This window comes from Tupaia chinensis, unplaced genomic scaffold, assembly GCF_000334495.1.
Source record: "Tupaia chinensis unplaced genomic scaffold, TupChi_1.0 Scaffold000056_1, whole genome shotgun sequence".
NCBI lineage: Eukaryota > Metazoa > Chordata > Mammalia > Scandentia > Tupaiidae > Tupaia > Tupaia belangeri.
Window position 1 is genome coordinate 2,389,518 of NW_006159514.1, and position 19,041 is coordinate 2,408,558.

Here is a 19,041-nt window from a genome sequence, read left to right on the forward strand (position 1 = left end):
CCCTTCCTGTGCCAACCCAACCTCCCCATCCTGCTATCCCTGAGATGGGTTCCAAGTTTGGTGTAACAGCATCTCAACCATGACGCTCCCTGGCTCTTGGACCTCAGTGGTACATATCTCTAAGGAGGGTTTCAAACCTAACGTTTCTAATGGGGGAAAGGCAAATCAGTGCCAATACTACGAAAGTGTGTGTCTTACCTTTGCTATATGATGTGCATTTAACAGAGCCCCTGCAGAGACAATGCTTTTACCTAAAGGAGGCATTTTACTAGACGAAATGTCAGAAATTGGGGTGGCATAAATGGGAAATAATAGGACCCAGCAAATGGGTTTTGCAATGGGTCAATTCAGTCTGGGAAAAATAGTTGATAACACAGATTTTCTCAGTAACTACAATTGGTGGGTCAGCTTCTGCAACTGTATTAACTGCTTTATTGTTCAGTATATTGGAAAAGCCTGAAGACCAGGGTGGCTTCTTAGAGGGTAGCAAGTAATGGCCTTTGGCTTAATTGCAAATTCTGAGAGTTTTCTGTTTTCTTTCCCAACCCCCAATCTGATTTCACGCTAACAGAATCACCCTGCGATGGACAGGGCTGTGTGGTGATTTCTCTCCCCTGTACCTGTCCCAACTTTCTTAACTGACTGTCATGCTTAGCCCTTTGCCCTTGTTTCAGTTACTCTACTGTATCTGGGCCTCCTGTGGGAAGGAGGCACATCCTTTCTGGAGGTAGACAGAATACACACTGTGAAAGGCTGTGTATTAGATCTTGCACATGAACAACTGTTTGTCCAATTTGTTCCCTTACCCTAATATGGCTGTCTGCTTCTGTAAACCTGCTTGCCCTTCCCATGAGAAAATAGCTTGTGCTAGCCATACAGAAAACCATATCCGGGACGACATCCTGTACCTGCTACTGTCTTTGCTAACTAGCCCGAAACCCTTTTGTTTAGCAATGTAACTGCTTGCATGGAAACCCCACTCCCCTCAGAAATAATTAACCTGCTTGATTCAGCTTCTATAACTGCTTGCATAGAAACCCCTGGTAACTGACCCCCTATAAAAAGACTACTCAAACTTCGGATGGGGCTGCAGTTCTGATTCTCAGTGCCCCCTTCCCCCCTAGCCTCAGACTGTAGTCACTGGCCAGCTAATAAAGACTCTCTTTAAACTTAATCTGGCTTTGGTGGTCGTTCATTTGGTGGCACTCTACAACAACACTAGTAGGGGTTGGCAGATGGCATGGCGGTTAAGGGCATTGGCCTCCCACATGGCTGACTGTGGTTCAAATCCCAGACCTGGTGGCTCACTTTCTCACTTTCTCTCTCTCTCTCTGTCCCTCTCTGGTCAAATTAAAATAAATAAATAAGTAAATAAATAAATAAAAATAAAAAAAATATTTTTAAAAATAATGATAAATAAACACCAAGAAAACCTATACCCGAAAGTAAGAAGCCATGGTTTGTCTCTTCATGTTGGTGGTTTCTTCTGGGTGCCGTATCACCTCCAGAGTGTCCACCTGAAAGCACAGGCAGAGGAAAGGGGTTTGAGGATAAAAACACTGAATTCATTCTCTGGCTTTTCCAAAACCTGAAAGGTTGCTTGGTCAAATATATGAGAGGTCATAGTGTTCAGGACACAGTAGTGTACAAAATGAGGGGAATTTTAAGACATAAAATTTAAAAAAATAATATAAACCGTTTGTTTCACTGATTGGACAACACGACGGCACTCTGTGAGGCACCATCCGGTCTCAGTATAAACCCCATCAGTGTTATTTCTGTACTTCTCCATCTGCCAATGGGCCCCTCTTAACTCTCCAGTAATGTCACATCAGACCAAGCTATTTCTTAGGAGAAAGCTGGGCAAAGACCCATGAGGCTAGGTAAACATGAAGACCCAAAGCCTGGGTAGGGAATTGGGCCAGCCCCACAGGGAATGGGCCAGATCCAGTCACCCTCGATGCATCAGATCCTGATGCTGCAACACCAACAGATCCCACCCACTCGTTGCAGGAAGTTCGAGCCCAAATCACTCAGAAACCCAACAGGATACGTCTGTTCCCAATCCTTTATCCTAACTACCTGAGCTGACTGGAAGGAATTTATGGCTAAAAACAAATATAGGCACCACATGCCGTGGCCTGCATTTCGATTCTGTAACTCAACAACAAAACCCCTGCTTTGGTTTGTAGAATGGCATTTCAGCCCAAGCCTCACGGTGGCAGCCTCCATCTGTTCTGCACAGGTGGCAAGGGTGTGAAGCAGGAAAGTGTGAACTGGAGAACACTGCTGTCGGCATGTGGGTCCACCTGCCAGATGACTGTCTAGGCAGCCACCTCTCCATGGGGTGAGGAAGTCTATAGCCTTGTTCAATGAAGTTGAAACATGGGTGCTACAAGGGGCAGGGCTTGGGGGTGAGATGGGAGAGGGAAGAACAAAAAGACTTACCTAGATGGGTATTTAGGAGACTGTGTGTGAAGAATGGAAGGCAACACTTCAGTTGGGTTTGGGTTGGATTTACTTAAGAAGAAAAGCAACCTAACAGTGGGCAGGAATATGACTTGAGTGAAGATATACAGAGCAAGCAGCTTTCTTTCTGTCCTTCTTTAGTTTTGTTTTTGTTTGTTTGTTTGTTTTTCCTGAAGAATTATTTTATTTTACTTTACTTATTTATTTATTTTAATTTGACCAGGGAGGGACAGAGAGAGAGAGAGAAAGTGAGAAATCAAGTTGCCAGGTCTGGAACTTGACCAGTGATCAACCATGTGGGAATCCAGTGCCCTTAACCACCGCACCACTGCTAGCCCCCCCCCCCCCCCCCGCTTTTTTTTTCCCCGTAGGATGCATGTATTCTACAGAGACAAAGAGAGAAAAAATTCAAAATCACCATCCGGGGGGTATGGTCATGCCACAATCCCTTCTCCATTCTCCTCTTGGGATTCTGGGCATGCACGCACACATGCCCAGCATAGTTTTCAAGCTGCTGGTCTGGGACTTGAACCGCAGTCAGCCATGTGGGATCCAGTACCTTAACTTCCATGCCACCTGCTGACCCAGTCAGCTTTCTTTCTGTGGCCTGCACTTTGGAGGCTGTCAGATCGTTCATACACAACTGAAACAATGATACAATCTACTATAGGTTTGACTTTTTCATGTCTTAAAAATTTCGTTCAGGGCCAGCAGGGGGCGTGGTGATTAAGGGTGCTGGACTCCCATGTGGCCAACTGTGGTTCAAGTCCCAGATATGGTGACTTGCTTTCTCACTTTCTTTCTCTCTCTCTCTTACTCTGTCCCTCTCTGGTCAAATTGAACACAAAATAAAATAAATAAATAAATAAATAAATAAATAAATAAAGTAAAACAAAATAATTCTTTCTTTAAAAAAAAGTTTCTTTCTGGGCCAGCGGGTGGTGTGGTGGTTAGGGGAGCTGTATTCCCACAAGGCTGACCACTGTTTGCGTCCCGGACCTGGTGGCTTGCTTTCTCCCTTTCCCTCTCTCTCTCACTCTGTCCCTCTCTGGTCAAATTAAATAAATAAAGTTAAATAAAATAATTCATAAGAAAAAGAGAGAGAAGCACCTCATAGAGTCTCACACCACGACCCTCCACCCATCTCCCCCAGCCAGCCAGGATCACAGGCACCCATGCGCCAGCATGCACCAACGCTCACCAGCGTGCACAGACCAGTGTGGCAGTTCCGATCTGCCGTGTGGCTTCCAGCACTGCAGCACGCTGGGCCCCACTGTACTACCTTGGTTGAGCCCTGATGTCTTGCTTTTTTAAAGGAAATAGGAGGAAAATGAAAGCTTCTTGGTTGAAAGGAAGGCTGCTCTAATGTGGAAAAGAGGAAACAAATGTAACACACCCACCCTATCTGCAGAGGTGGGGTGTAGTTTGAGTCATCAGACAAGTCCACACTGGAAGTTTCTTTTCCTTTCTCACCCCCACTTGAGTACAGAGCTCACTGCTGGTGAGGTTTAGAGCAAACTAATGAGGACTGAATGAAAGATCTTGGCTAGTGTTGGTCTGTGGCTGAATTGTAAATTTTGAGAGTTTTCTTCAACTTTTCTCTTTATTTTCTTTCCCCACCCCCAACCTGACCTAAACACACACACGCACACAGCTAGCTTTTGAGAATTTCACCACCAGTTCCTTTTATTCAGATACCTTCCTTGAAGAAGAACCTCTTGCTTTGAACTTCGCTTTTCCTGCTTCATTTCCCTCTCTTTTTATTAATTAGCTAGTGAGCACCAGGCCTCCAGGCTCTGGCTCACTGTCAAAGGGCAGCTGAAAAGCTCACCCACCTTCCTCTATTAGGAAGTGATGAAGGATTTACTCATTACCCTCCCTCAGAACTTAGAGCAGACCTTTAGTATTTGAGAATTTAACGATTTGACCAGAAAATTCTTGATGAGTATTAATTTGGCTGGGATATTTAAAAGGAATAGGTATTGTTTCAAGATCAGTTCCCACCCCCTCTGGCAAAAAAAAAAAAAAAAAGACCATAATGAGGCACCAACTTACATACCTACAGCTGTAAGGCTGGCATAGGCAGGAGGGAGCCCCTGACTAACCTCGCAGCATCTGTGCTCAGCACAACTATAAGACCTTTCCTTGGACCCACACACAGAGTAATTCTTGGGAAGTAAATAAAACCTGATCTTCATTACGTACAGCCTGGAGACGATAATATTGTCTATAATTCATCACTCCTGTATTTAGTATGTATTTTACAGAATACAAGGTATTTTCTAATTTAAGAATTTAAAAAGGGGGACCAGCAGCTGGCATAATGGCTATGTCGCTGGACTCCCATGTAGTCAACCGCAGTTCGAGTCCCAGACCTGGTGGTTTAAACTCACGCCGGGCACGTGTGCATGTGTGCCCAAGAGGAGAATGGAAGAGAAGGGATTGTGGCATGGTCATCCCCTGTGGGGGGGTGATTTCTCGCTTTCTGTCTCTCTGCCTCTCTCTGTCTTTCTGGTGAGCGCATATGCCCTATAGCAAAAACCTCTCTAAACAACAACAAAAAAAAAGAATTTAAAATGGGAGCTGGCAGATGACATGGTGATTAAGGTGCTGGACTCTAACATGGCCGACCACAGTTTGAGTCCTGGACCTGGCAGCATGCTTTCTTTCTCTCTCTCTCTCTCCTTCTCTGGCCAAATTAAAATAAATAACTAAATAAAAATAATTCTTTTAAAAAAAATGTAAAAGTCTTGGGTTACCCAAGGATCTCTTGCATATTTGCATAGTCATAAGGTTCTCTTGAACATGAAGTGGACCTCAAGGAGAATTTCAGGTGACATAGTGGCTAAGGCACCAGACTTCCACATAGTTGACCACAGTTGGAGCCCCAGACCCAGCATCTTGAAAATCATGCTGGGCACATGTGTGTGCATGCCCAAAATTCCAAGAGGAGAATAGAGGAGAAGGGATTACAGTGTGGTCATACCCCAGGGGATGATGTCTTGCTTTCCCTCTTTCTGTCTCTCTCTGTCCCTCTCTGTCAAGCACACACACCCTATGGAAAAAAAAAAATGAGAGAGAGAGAGAGAGAGGGAATTTCAGACAAGGAACAAACCAGATATTGCTGCTCTCAGCCCTTCAAGCTGGGAGACATCTGTCTGCACCGGACTATCATTAACTCTAAAGCAAGCCCACAGAATCAAAATGAAAGGGCTAAGAAGGCTGTTGTCTAACCTAAGAGTTTGTCTTCATGAGCTGGTTAACAGTAGCATCATTTAGCCAAAAAGAAAAAAAAAGGGACCAGCAGTTAGCGTAATGGCTATGTCGCTGGACACCTATGTAGTTGACTGTGGTTCGAGTCCCGGACCCAGTGGCTTAAACTCACACTGGTTGCATGTACGTGTGTGCCCAAGATCCCGAGAGGAGAATGGAGAAGGGATTGCAGCATGGCCATCCCCCCTAGGGGGGTGATTTCTCACTTTCTGTCTCTCTGTCTCTGTCTTTCTGGCGAACACATGTGCCCTATAGCAAAAACCTCTCAAAAAAAAGGGGGGGGGGAAGAAAAAAGGTATTTTACAAACAATCCAGGGGGGGACCAGCAGTTGGCATAATGGCTATGTCGTTGGACTCCTACACAGTCGACCGAGAGGAGAATAGAGGAGAAAGGATTGCGACTTGGTCACCACCCCTGGGAGGTGATTTCTTGCTTTCTATCTCTCTGTCTCTGTCTTTCTGGCGACTGCACACATCCTATAACAAAAACTTCTCTCCAAAAAAAAAAAAAATCCAAAAAGTGGATTGTATTAAGAATCATCTAACAAACACTTCTTTCCAAAGGTGGGGATTCTTTAAGAACAGTCTTTTCCAAAGAATCTTCTTCATTTACTTCAGTCAAGGAAAAAAAAAAAGAGACTTGAAAAACTTTGCTAGGAAGCACCTGGCTGAGGGAGTAAGGTACCCTGGAGCAGAGTTTTGGAATCAGACGCACCTGGTTCGAATCTAGCTTGCAAGCTACATGGCCTCAGACTTATTTAACTTTTCAAAGCTTCTGTTTTCCTTATTAGTAAAATTGGCTCATAAAAACTTCTACTTTGCCCACATGCAACAACTGTTAGTTTTTCCATCATTTCAGTGCTCGATTTAGTTTTGTGTAGTGACAAACATGCATTTAGGATGCAGAGTTGTATTCAATGGTAGAAAAAGAGTTCTGGCACCCATGCGACACAGCAAGGAGATTTTTTGGTTATTGGCAGAGAAAAATATGTCTGACCAATGAAATTGGAAACCAATTTCCAAATTACCAGTAGAAAGGATATCTAGTTAAAACTATTTGTCAGTCCAGTCAGGTGGCATGGTGGTTAAGACAGCTGGATCACACATGACTAATTGCACAGTTCGAGTCCCAGACCCAGCAACTTGAAAAACACTGGGTCCATGTGTATGCATGACCCAAATCCTAAGAGAATAGAGGAAAAGGGACTGTGGCATGGTCATCTCTTCTGGGGATGGGGCAGGGGGTGCTTTCTCACTTCTGTTCCCAACAACCACATGTGCTCTATTTTAAAATAAATAAAACTATTGTCTGTCTATCCCAGTATACTTTTCTCCTACAAAATCGATTTACACAGCAATAAATCACTTGGATCTGTGCAAGCCTGGTTTCTGCCCACATGACAAATGTCCTGCCTGGTTTCTTATGAGTGGTGCTGGTTGGCCTTCAAAGTACTCACACATAAGCTTGACAACTTATGTTACGGACCTCCAGCTCATAGCGGTTGAGCATAGACAGATGGGCTCTTCCATAGACAGTTCCCATACACAGACGGACTCCACACTGGGAATAGTAGGTGATTATCAAACTTGGATAAGAAAGCAATCATTGAGTGTGTCCTTTCAAAATCACTGCACTAAACACTGCGTATGTCGCTGAATTCTCAAAATGACTCTACGAGGTAAGCACTGCTACTATGTATGAGGACGTCAAGGCTCGGAGATTTTAGGGAAATTCCTGAGTCTTGTGCCGAGTGTACAGCTGTGCCTGACTTGAGCCCAGTTCTGTCCGATTCCTAAACCTGACTGAAGCATGATACACTGCTGCCCTATGTGGCTTGATATAACTTATACAATCAAAGTCTGAAAGCACAATATTATTAAAAAGATTTGCTTCATCTGTCAACTAAATTTACTCTAGGATAAAGACATAGACACCCAAAGTCCTATAAACCATCTAGACTCAGCAATGAATGAAAACCTGAAGCATCTTCTCCTGAAACCTCAGAAGTGCTTATGCTTATTATCTCCCTGACAAGCCTTTTGTCAAGAGCTTTTACTGCTACCAAGTGACACATCCAGTGCTGAAGGAAAAACACACACACACACAACACAGCCAAGCCTTACAGCAACACCCCTCTCAAAAGCCTCTGTAGCCCTGACGGGGAAAGCAAGAGGGCACTGAAGACTGGCTGTGTGGAGGGCTGCCCCACGTGCTGGGGTCGACAGGGCTCAAGACACGCCACCACGAAATGTGGCACACTGGCATTGGAGAGAGTGACAGAAGCAGGAAGGCCACTCTCAACCTATGCTCCTTCTCTTTTCTAAAGCAGACCATAACACTTGGGAAGGTCATTCCCTAAGCTTCTCCCTAAACCTCTCCCTCCCTTCTCTTCTGAAGACCCTCCTGTGACGGCGTCTCCCCCTTCCTGGAGGTAAGGAACGTCCCACAGGGACACGAAGGAGACTCCAAATGAACAGGCTTTGCTAAGTCCCCCCAGCTAGTTACCACTAGATGTACCCTTCCGTCCTCCAGTCACACTTCTGCACAGCTGTTCATGAAAATATACAGACTTCCCCTTTTTCTTTGTCACGCAAAACGTATATTAGGTCAATCTGTACGTTTCTCTTGTTATAGGGTCTCAGTCATGATCTTATGATGAATGAGGAAAAGATATCACTTTTTGTCCCCTCAAAGCCCAGTTCTATCCAGGGCCATGTCTGTTATTTTATCTCAGATAAAAAGGTAAAGAGTAAATCATGGAGTTTTTTTTTTTTTTTTTTTTTTCATTGTGGTTCATTTTTCCTTTCTTTTTTTTCTTAGATTTTTGTCATAGGATGCGTGTGCTTGCCAGAGACAGAGAAAGGGAAACTGCGAATTCACCCCCCATGGGGGGATGGCCACACAGAAATTCCTTCTCCTCTAGTCTCCTCTCAGGATTTTGGACACATGCACACATGCACCCGGCATGATTTTCAGCTGCTGTGTCTGGGACTGGAACTGCAGTCAGTCCTGTGGGAGTTCAGGGCCTTAACCTCTACACCACCTGCTGGCCCCGCATTGCTGTTTTCCATTGCTGTTGTTGCCTGTGCATATTTTCAGATGCCTTAGTTAGAACTTTCCCGTTTTCCAAGTGAAAGCAGATCGCTAGTTATTTTCACCTTACCCATACACTATTGTTATTATTTTAATGATGTACATACACACCGACTCCTGGAAGGCAGCTCTTCCCTGAGGCAGGGTCTGAGGAACCACAGACAGTGCAGGAGGGAAGGAGCATCGTGCTAGTGTGCTGGCTGTGGAAGGCAGGGGAGCAGGTCCTGGCAGGGTCCAGCAGTCAAAAAGTCAGACTGAGGAGAGGAGGGTGATGTGGGCTGACGGGGCTTGCTGCACACATAGACTCCTACACAGTCGACCGAGAGGAGAATAGAGGAGAAAGGATTGCGACTTGGTCACCACCCCTGGGAGGTGATTTCTTGCTTTCTATCTCTCTGTCTCTGTCTTTCTGGCGACTGCACACACCCTATAACAAAAACTTCTCTCCAAAAAAAAAAAAAAATCCAAAAAGTGGATTGTATTAAGAATCATCTAACAAACACTTCTTTCCAAAGGTGGGGATTCTTTAAGAACAGTCTTTTCCAAAGAATCTTCTTCATTTACTTCAGTCAAGGAAAAAAAAAAAGAGACTTGAAAAACTTTGCTAGGAAGCACCTGGCTGAGGGAGTAAGGTACCCTGGAGCAGAGTTTTGGAATCAGACGCACCTGGTTCGAATCTAGCTTGCAAGCTACATGGCCTCAGACTTATTTAACTTTTCAAAGCTTCTGTTTTCCTTATTAGTAAAATTGGCTCATAAAAACTTCTACTTTGCCCACATGCAACAACTGTTAGTTTTTCCATCATTTCAGTGCTCGATTTAGTTTTGTGTAGTGACAAACATGCATTTAGGATGCAGAGTTGTATTCAATGGTAGAAAAAGAGTTCTGGCACCCATGCGACACAGCAAGGAGATTTTTTGGTTATTGGCAGAGAAAAATATGTCTGACCAATGAAATTGGAAACCAATTTCCAAATTACCAGTAGAAAGGATATCTAGTTAAAACTATTTGTCAGTCCAGTCAGGTGGCATGGTGGTTAAGACAGCTGGATCACACATGACTAATTGCACAGTTCGAGTCCCAGACCCAGCAACTTGAAAAACACTGGGTCCATGTGTATGCATGACCCAAATCCTAAGAGAATAGAGGAAAAGGGACTGTGGCATGGTCATCTCTTCTGGGGATGGGGCAGGGGGTGCTTTCTCACTTCTGTTCCCAACAACCACATGTGCTCTATTTTAAAATAAATAAAACTATTGTCTGTCTATCCCAGTATACTTTTCTCCTACAAAATCGATTTACACAGCAATAAATCACTTGGATCTGTGCAAGCCTGGTTTCTGCCCACATGACAAATGTCCTGCCTGGTTTCTTATGAGTGGTGCTGGTTGGCCTTCAAAGTACTCACACATAAGCTTGACAACTTATGTTACGGACCTCCAGCTCATAGCGGTTGAGCATAGACAGATGGGCTCTTCCATAGACAGTTCCCATACACAGACGGACTCCACACTGGGAATAGTAGGTGATTATCAAACTTGGATAAGAAAGCAATCATTGAGTGTGTCCTTTCAAAATCACTGCACTAAACACTGCGTATGTCGCTGAATTCTCAAAATGACTCTACGAGGTAAGCACTGCTACTATGTATGAGGACGTCAAGGCTCGGAGATTTTAGGGAAATTCCTGAGTCTTGTGCCGAGTGTACAGCTGTGCCTGACTTGAGCCCAGTTCTGTCCGATTCCTAAACCTGACTGAAGCATGATACACTGCTGCCCTATGTGGCTTGATATAACTTATACAATCAAAGTCTGAAAGCACAATATTATTAAAAAGATTTGCTTCATCTGTCAACTAAATTTACTCTAGGATAAAGACATAGACACCCAAAGTCCTATAAACCATCTAGACTCAGCAATGAATGAAAACCTGAAGCATCTTCTCCTGAAACCTCAGAAGTGCTTATGCTTATTATCTCCCTGACAAGCCTTTTGTCAAGAGCTTTTACTGCTACCAAGTGACACATCCAGTGCTGAAGGAAAAACACACACACACACAACACAGCCAAGCCTTACAGCAACACCCCTCTCAAAAGCCTCTGTAGCCCTGACGGGGAAAGCAAGAGGGCACTGAAGACTGGCTGTGTGGAGGGCTGCCCCACGTGCTGGGGTCGACAGGGCTCAAGACACGCCACCACGAAATGTGGCACACTGGCATTGGAGAGAGTGACAGAAGCAGGAAGGCCACTCTCAACCTATGCTCCTTCTCTTTTCTAAAGCAGACCATAACACTTGGGAAGGTCATTCCCTAAGCTTCTCCCTAAACCTCTCCCTCCCTTCTCTTCTGAAGACCCTCCTGTGACGGCGTCTCCCCCTTCCTGGAGGTAAGGAACGTCCCACAGGGACACGAAGGAGACTCCAAATGAACAGGCTTTGCTAAGTCCCCCCAGCTAGTTACCACTAGATGTACCCTTCCGTCCTCCAGTCACACTTCTGCACAGCTGTTCATGAAAATATACAGACTTCCCCTTTTTCTTTGTCACGCAAAACGTATATTAGGTCAATCTGTACGTTTCTCTTGTTATAGGGTCTCAGTCATGATCTTATGATGAATGAGGAAAAGATATCACTTTTTGTCCCCTCAAAGCCCAGTTCTATCCAGGGCCATGTCTGTTATTTTATCTCAGATAAAAAGGTAAAGAGTAAATCATGGATTTTTTTTTTTTTTTTTTTTTTTCATTGTGGTTCATTTTTCCTTTCTTTTTTTTCTTAGATTTTTGTCATAGGATGCGTGTGCTTGCCAGAGACAGAGAAAGGGAAACTGCGAATTCACCCCCCATGGGGGGATGGCCACACAGAAATTCCTTCTCCTCTAGTCTCCTCTCAGGATTTTGGACACATGCACACATGCACCCGGCATGATTTTCAGCTGCTGTGTCTGGGACTGGAACTGCAGTCAGTCCTGTGGGAGTTCAGGGCCTTAACCTCTACACCACCTGCTGGCCCCGCATTGCTGTTTTCCATTGCTGTTGTTGCCTGTGCATATTTTCAGATGCCTTAGTTAGAACTTTCCCGTTTTCCAAGTGAAAGCAGATCGCTAGTTATTTTCACCTTACCCATACACTATTGTTATTATTTTAATGATGTACATACACACCGACTCCTGGAAGGCAGCTCTTCCCTGAGGCAGGGTCTGAGGAACCACAGACAGTGCAGGAGGGAAGGAGCATCGTGCTAGTGTGCTGGCTGTGGAAGGCAGGGGAGCAGGTCCTGGCAGGGTCCAGCAGTCAAAAAGTCAGACTGAGGAGAGGAGGGGGATGTGGGCTGACGGGGCTTGCTGCACACATACACATGCCATCCTCGTTAACTGTGGGTTCCACATTCGTGAATTTTTTGTCTTCTTGCTAAATTTTATTTGGAATCCCAAAGTCAATACTCACAATGCTTTCGTAGTCATTCCCAGACAGGCACCGAGGGGTGACAGACTTGAGTTGCCCGAAGACACCTTTCCAGTCGAAGTCCCACACGTGCGCTACCTTCTCACGTCAGCTCTCAGACTATGAACGAGTGTCCTTTTCAAGGTCCAGGGAAGTGCCTCATTTTTTGCATTTGCGGGGTAATTTTTTGGTTAAAATCACACTCTCTCTCTCACACACACACACACACTCGGGGTACTGCAGAGAGCTATCTAGTGTTCTAAAAGCCAAGTGGGGTGTGATGTGCCTCGTGTACAAAATGCGCATGTCTGGTACGCTCTGTCCAGGCATAGGCTATAGAGCTGTCGGCAGTGAGTCCAGTGCCACAGATGTAGCAATATATTGTTTATCTAAAGAAATACTACCTGTAAGGCATGATTTGTAAGAAATCTGTGTTTTTAAAGAGAAACTGTAGGGGTCAGCAGATGGCATGGTGGTGAAGGTGCTGTACTCCCACATGGTCATCTGCGATTCGAGTCCTGGACATGGAGGCTCGCTTTCTCACTTTCCCTCTCTTTCTCTCTCTCTCTGTCTCTCTCTGGAGAATGCATGTGCCCCGTAGCAAATTAAACAACAATAATAATAATTAATAAAATTGTAAAAATACTAAACAAAAATGCTCATAGAATGAAGTTGTAGAATGATTGGGCGACAAAAATGTCATGAGCAGACTCACAGGAACCCAACCCTGTTCCCCTAGGAACAACAGCTCAGTATGTGCTGATTCAGTGTTGTTACAGCAAATTTACCCATGTAACTTCTCACGAATAATGAGAATCAACGGCACTTGATTTTAGCAAAATTGTATGTGTAACAGCAAGAGGATCTCAGAATCACCAAAACTCCTACATTAATCTCTCCTAAAAGCCCACATAACCCATGTTTAGTAGACCAGAAGCCCCAGATGCAGCAGCAAACAGTGGCTCATGCTACTTGGCAGGCTCAATTCCCAGGTTCCATTCCCAGCCCTCCCTCCCAGCACACACACCCTACAGCAAAAAAATCTAAAAAAAAAAAAAAATTTTTATCTTATTATCTATCCATTTATTTCAAGAGAGAAATAATTTCTTTTTATCTTTGATTTCCTAAATGCCTTTAAATCTCTTTACTAGACTATCCAGGCAATAGGTAGGATGAAGAGAACTAATATGCTGAAAGAGAGAGAGCGGGAGAAGGGGAGGTCCTCTTGACAGAGTCTCACCATGCCACGACTCCCTGACTTCCCCGCCCCTCAACACTCCTGAGCCTTCCAGCCAAGCAGAACCTAAGTGCCCCTACAGGCATCCCCAGAATGTTTCTGTCACCCAGAATCTGAACCTGGGGCCCTCCATGTGGCTCCAGTATTACATAGTGGCACTCTGCCACCTGCACCACCCAGGTGGACCAAAGTGCTTACTCTTCATTTATTGAGTTAGTACTCATTGTAAACAAAAAGGAGAAAAAATTCAGCAGCGTGACCTATTTATTACTCCATTACCTTCAAGATCATGTTTTTTGGCGTTGGTATATATAATGAGCATTAACCAAGCAGTCTTTGAGACCCTAGCTAAACATTAGCTGGGAGGGCTAAACAGTTAAAAACATATTTAATGGCTGGATATTTATCAAGCCCTCTAAATCAATATCCCCTTTTCAGAGACAAGCATACCACTCATTTTTCAGACAGCAAAGCAGAGCAATGAGAAACAGTTCAGTTGTTCCTCTCTGCTGATTCTTCTTGGTCTCTGCTATCCTCTTTCGTATAATAGATTGGCAAACAGCCTCAAGGGAAACTGCTTCGTCTCTTCCTAGATGGGCTTGATTGGATATAGTCATTATACTATAGCCTACGTGGTCTTTCTGAGTATCAGGGTTATAAAAATTCCATGATACTGTTTTAAATTTATTTTTTTAAAAGAATTATTTTATTTAACTTGATTTATTATTATTATCATCATTATTTTCCAGTTTGATCAGAGAGAGACAGAGGAGAGAGAGAAAGGGAGAAAGCAAGCCGCCAGGTCTGAGACTTGAACTGTGGTCGGCCATGTGGGAGTCCGGTGCCTTTAAACACCATGACACTTGCCAGCCACATACTGTTTTCAATTTCTTGACCTCTGATTTTTATTTTTATCACTATTACTATGTTTAAACTTTACTGGAAGGCACATGTGCTTGCTGGAGAGAGAGAGGGAGAGGGAGAAAGCACCCCCATGTGGGAGGGTCACTTCATAATCCTTTCTCCTCCATTTTTTCTTTTGGACATTTTGGGCATTTTGGGCATGCGAGCACATGCGCCGCAGGGTCCCGGACTTGAACCATGCAGTAGGCCATGTAGGATCCAGCCGCCTTAACCGCCATGCCACAGGCTGGCCTGAGGTCTCAGATTTCCTAAGTGCCTTAGGTCTGCTAAATGAATAGAATTAATGCTGCCTTCCCTAGGGTTCTCCACAGGCGAGGAGTACCACCCAAGCTCATGTCAGTTTTGGCTCAAATCTGCTGCTTACCTTGGCCCTCCCAGCACTGAAATGTGGCGGTAAAGATCTTGAAGATGCAGTTATCCTGGCTCTTGTCTGGGCCAAATTACCTAAGAGAAAAAGATTTAAAGTGAAGGAAAAGTGAAGGAATGGGATGGTGAGCAATTTTTGCTTCCTTATATTTTCCTAGATTTTCAAAATTATCTGCTCTGAATTAGAAAATTTGGGGAAATTTTTGAATTTGGAAACTTTGATAATATAAATGATGTCATAATTACAACTTATAAGCAACTTATAAATAAACTGAATTTATACTTCATAAACAAAAAGAAAATAACCAAAAAAAAAAAAGAAAAGAAAAGAAAAAACGTTTGACAAATTAGGAATAGAAGGAATTCACCTTAACATAATAAAGACCGTATCTGAAAGACCCACAGCTAACATCATACCCAACAGTGACAAACTGAAATCTCTTCCTCTAAGATCAGGAGCAAGGCAAGGATGCATGCACTCAGTATTTCTATTCAACCTCATACTCAAAGTCCTAGCTAGAACAATTAGGCAAGAACACGAAATAGAAGGCATCAAATAAAGAAGAAAAAATGTCACATATGAAATGATCTTACGTGTAAAAAGCCCTAAAAATTTCACATTAAAAAAATTAAACTAAATGAATTCAGCAAAGTTGCAGAATAGCAAATCAATATAAAAAAAATCAGTTGTAGGAGCTGGGAGTGGCACAGCAGTGATGTAGCTGAACTTACATGAACATGGGCCTGGGTTTGTTTCCTGGGACCTCCCTGAATATGCAGGGTACCCATGTGTGTATCTGTGATCCAAGTCAGCTGGGACTTGGGGGTGGATCATGGTGTGAGACCCTGTCAGAGATGCCTGTCACTCTATCTATTTTCATTGGATAAATAAATGAATACATTAAAAAAATTTTAAATCAGTTGTATTTCTATACACTAACAATACACTATTCTCCCTATTTTTTTTTAAAAAAAAATCTGATTTACAAACCATCGAAAAGAATTTTTTTTTTAAAATGGAAATAAATTTGGGGCCAGCAGGTGGTGTGGTGTTTAAGAGCACTGGACTCCCACGTGGCTGACCACAGTTCAAGTCCTGGACCTGGCAGCTTGCTTTCTCACTTCCCCCACCCCTGTCCCTCTCTAGTCAAATTAAAATAAATAAATAAAATAAATAAAGTTAAATAAAATAATTCTTTTTAAAAAATGAAAATAGATTTAACCAAGGAGGTGAATGACATGCATGTTAAAAACTGTAAGGGGGAACCAGCAGATGGGATGGTGGTTAAGGTGTTGGTTTCTCACATGGCCGACCACAGTTTGAGTCCCTGACCCAGTGGCTTCACACACCCTACAGCAAAAAAATCTAAAAAAAAAAAAAAATTTTTATCTTATTATCTATCCATTTATTTCAAGAGAGAAATAATTTCTTTTTATCTTTGATTTCCTAAATGCCTTTAAATCTCTTTACTAGACTATCCAGGCAATAGGTAGGATGAAGAGAACTAATATGCTGAAAGAGAGAGAGCGGGAGAAGGGGAGGTCCTCTTGACAGAGTCTCACCATGCCACGACTCCCTGACTTCCCCGCCCCTCAACACTCCTGAGCCTTCCAGCCAAGCAGAACCTAAGTGCCCCTACAGGCATCCCCAGAATGTTTCTGTCACCCAGAATCTGAACCTGGGGCCCTCCATGTGGCTCCAGTATTACATAGTGGCACTCTGCCACCTGCACCACCCAGGTGGACCAAAGTGCTTACTCTTCATTTATTGAGTTAGTACTCATTGTAAACAAAAAGGAGAAAAAATTCAGCAGCGTGACCTATTTATTACTCCATTACCTTCAAGATCATGTTTTTTGGCGTTGGTATATATAATGAGCATTAACCAAGCAGTCTTTGAGACCCTAGCTAAACATTAGCTGGGAGGGCTAAACAGTTAAAAACATATTTAATGGCTGGATATTTATCAAGCCCTCTAAATCAATATCCCCTTTTCAGAGACAAGCATACCACTCATTTTTCAGACAGCAAAGCAGAGCAATGAGAAACAGTTCAGTTGTTCCTCTCTGCTGATTCTTCTTGGTCTCTGCTATCCTCTTTCGTATAATAGATTGGCAAACAGCCTCAAGGGAAACTGCTTCGTCTCTTCCTAGATGGGCTTGATTGGATATAGTCATTATACTATAGCCTACGTGGTCTTTCTGAGTATCAGGGTTATAAAAATTCCATGATACTGTTTTAAATTTATTTTTTTAAAAGAATTATTTTATTTAACTTGATTTATTATTATTATCATCATTATTTTCCAGTTTGATCAGAGAGAGACAGAGGAGAGAGAGGAAGTGAGAAAGCAAGCCGCCAGGTCTGAGACTTGAACTGTGGTCGGCCATGTGGGAGTCCGGTGCCTTTAAACACCATGACACTTGCCAGCCACATACTGTTTTCAATTTCTTGACCTCTGATTTTTATTTTTATCACTATTACTATGTTTAAACTTTACTGGAAGGCACATGTGCTTGCTGGAGAGAGAGAGGGAGAGGGAGAAAGCACCCCCATGTGGGAGGGTCACTTCATAATCCTTTCTCCTCCATTTTTTCTTTTGGACATTTTGGGCATTTTGGGCATGCGAGCACATGCGCCGCAGGGTCCCGGACTTGAACCATGCAGTAGGCCATGTAGGATCCAGCCGCCTTAACCGCCATGCCACAGGCTGGCCTGAGGTCTCGGATTTCCTAAGTGCCTTAGGTCTGCTAAATGAATAGAATTAATGCTGCCTTCCCTAGGGTTCTCCACAGGCGAGGAGTACCACCCAAGCTCATGTCAGTTTTGGCTCAAATCTGCTGCTTACCTTGGCCCTCCCAGCACTGAAATGTGGCGGTAAAGATCTTGAAGATGCAGTTATCCTGGCTCTTGTCTGGGCCAAATTACCTAAGAGAAAAAGATTTAAAGTGAAGGAAAAGTGAAGGAATGGGATGGTGAGCAATTTTTGCTTCCTTATATTTTCCTAGATTTTCAAAATTATCTGCTCTGAATTAGAAAATTTGGGGAAATTTTTGAATTTGGAAACTTTGATAATATAAATGATGTCATAATTACAACTTATAAGCAACTTATAAATAAACTGAATTTATACTTCATAAACAAAAAGAAAATAACCAAAAAAAAAAAAGAAAAGAAAAGAAAAAACGTTTGACAAATTAGGAATAGAAGGAATTCACCTTAACATAATAAAGACCGTATCTGAAAGACCCACAGCTAACATCATACCCAACAGTGACAAACTGAAATCTCTTCCTCTAAGATCAGGAGCAAGGCAAGGATGCATGCACTCAGTATTTCTATTCAACCTCATACTCAAAGTCCTAGCTAGAACAATTAGGCAAGAACACGAAATAGAAGGCATCAAATAAAGAAGAAAAAATGTCACATATGAAATGATCTTACGTGTAAAAAGCCCTAAAAATTTCACATTAAAAAAATTAAACTAAATGAATTCAGCAAAGTTGCAGAATAGCAAATCAATATAAAAAAAATCAGTTGTAGGAGCTGGGAGTGGCACAGCAGTGATGTAGCTGAACTTACATGAACATGGGCCTGGGTTTGTTTCCTGGGACCTCCCTGAATATGCAGGGTACCCATGTGTGTATCTGTGATCCAAGTCAGCTGGGACTTGGGGGTGGATCATGGTGTGAGACCCTGTCAGAGATGCCTGTCACTCTATCTATTTTCATTGGATAAATAAATGAATACATTAAAAAAATTTTAAATCAGTTGTATTTCTATACACTAACAATACACTATTCTCCCTATTTTTTTTTAAAAAAAAATCTGATTTACAAACCATCGAAAAGAATTTTTTTTTTAAAATGGAAATAAATTTGGGGCCAGCAGGTGGTGTGGTGTTTAAGAGCACTGGACTCCCACGTGGCTGACCACAGTTCAAGTCCTGGACCTGGCAGCTTGCTTTCTCACTTCCCCCACCCCTGTCCCTCTCTAGTCAAATTAAAATAAATAAATAAAATAAATAAAGTTAAATAAAATAATTCTTTTTAAAAAATGAAAATAGATTTAACCAAGGAGGTGAATGACATGCATGTTAAAAACTGTAAGGGGGAACCAGCAGATGGGATGGTGGTTAAGGTGTTGGTTTCTCACATGGCCGACCACAGTTTGAGTCCCTGACCCAGTGGCTTTAAATTCAAAAAGGGGGGGGTTATATAAAAAAAAAAAAAAAAAAAAAAA

At 43.0% G+C, this 19,041-nt stretch overlaps 1 protein-coding gene across 1 annotated transcript in view; it reads right to left on the reverse strand.

Moving 5' to 3' along the window:
- Positions 1-19,041, reverse strand: part of MYO3B (myosin IIIB) — a gene marked incomplete at its 5' end in the record, with an annotated part of 536,872 nt that overhangs the window by 238,997 nt on the left and 278,834 nt on the right. Inside the window, 2 exons of the mRNA XM_006141497.1 lie at positions 1,440-1,517; positions 17,648-17,727. Coding sequence (XP_006141559.1) covers positions 1,440-1,517; positions 17,648-17,727 — 158 coding nt within the window. The remainder of the gene's footprint in view (positions 1-1,439; positions 1,518-17,647; positions 17,728-19,041) is intronic.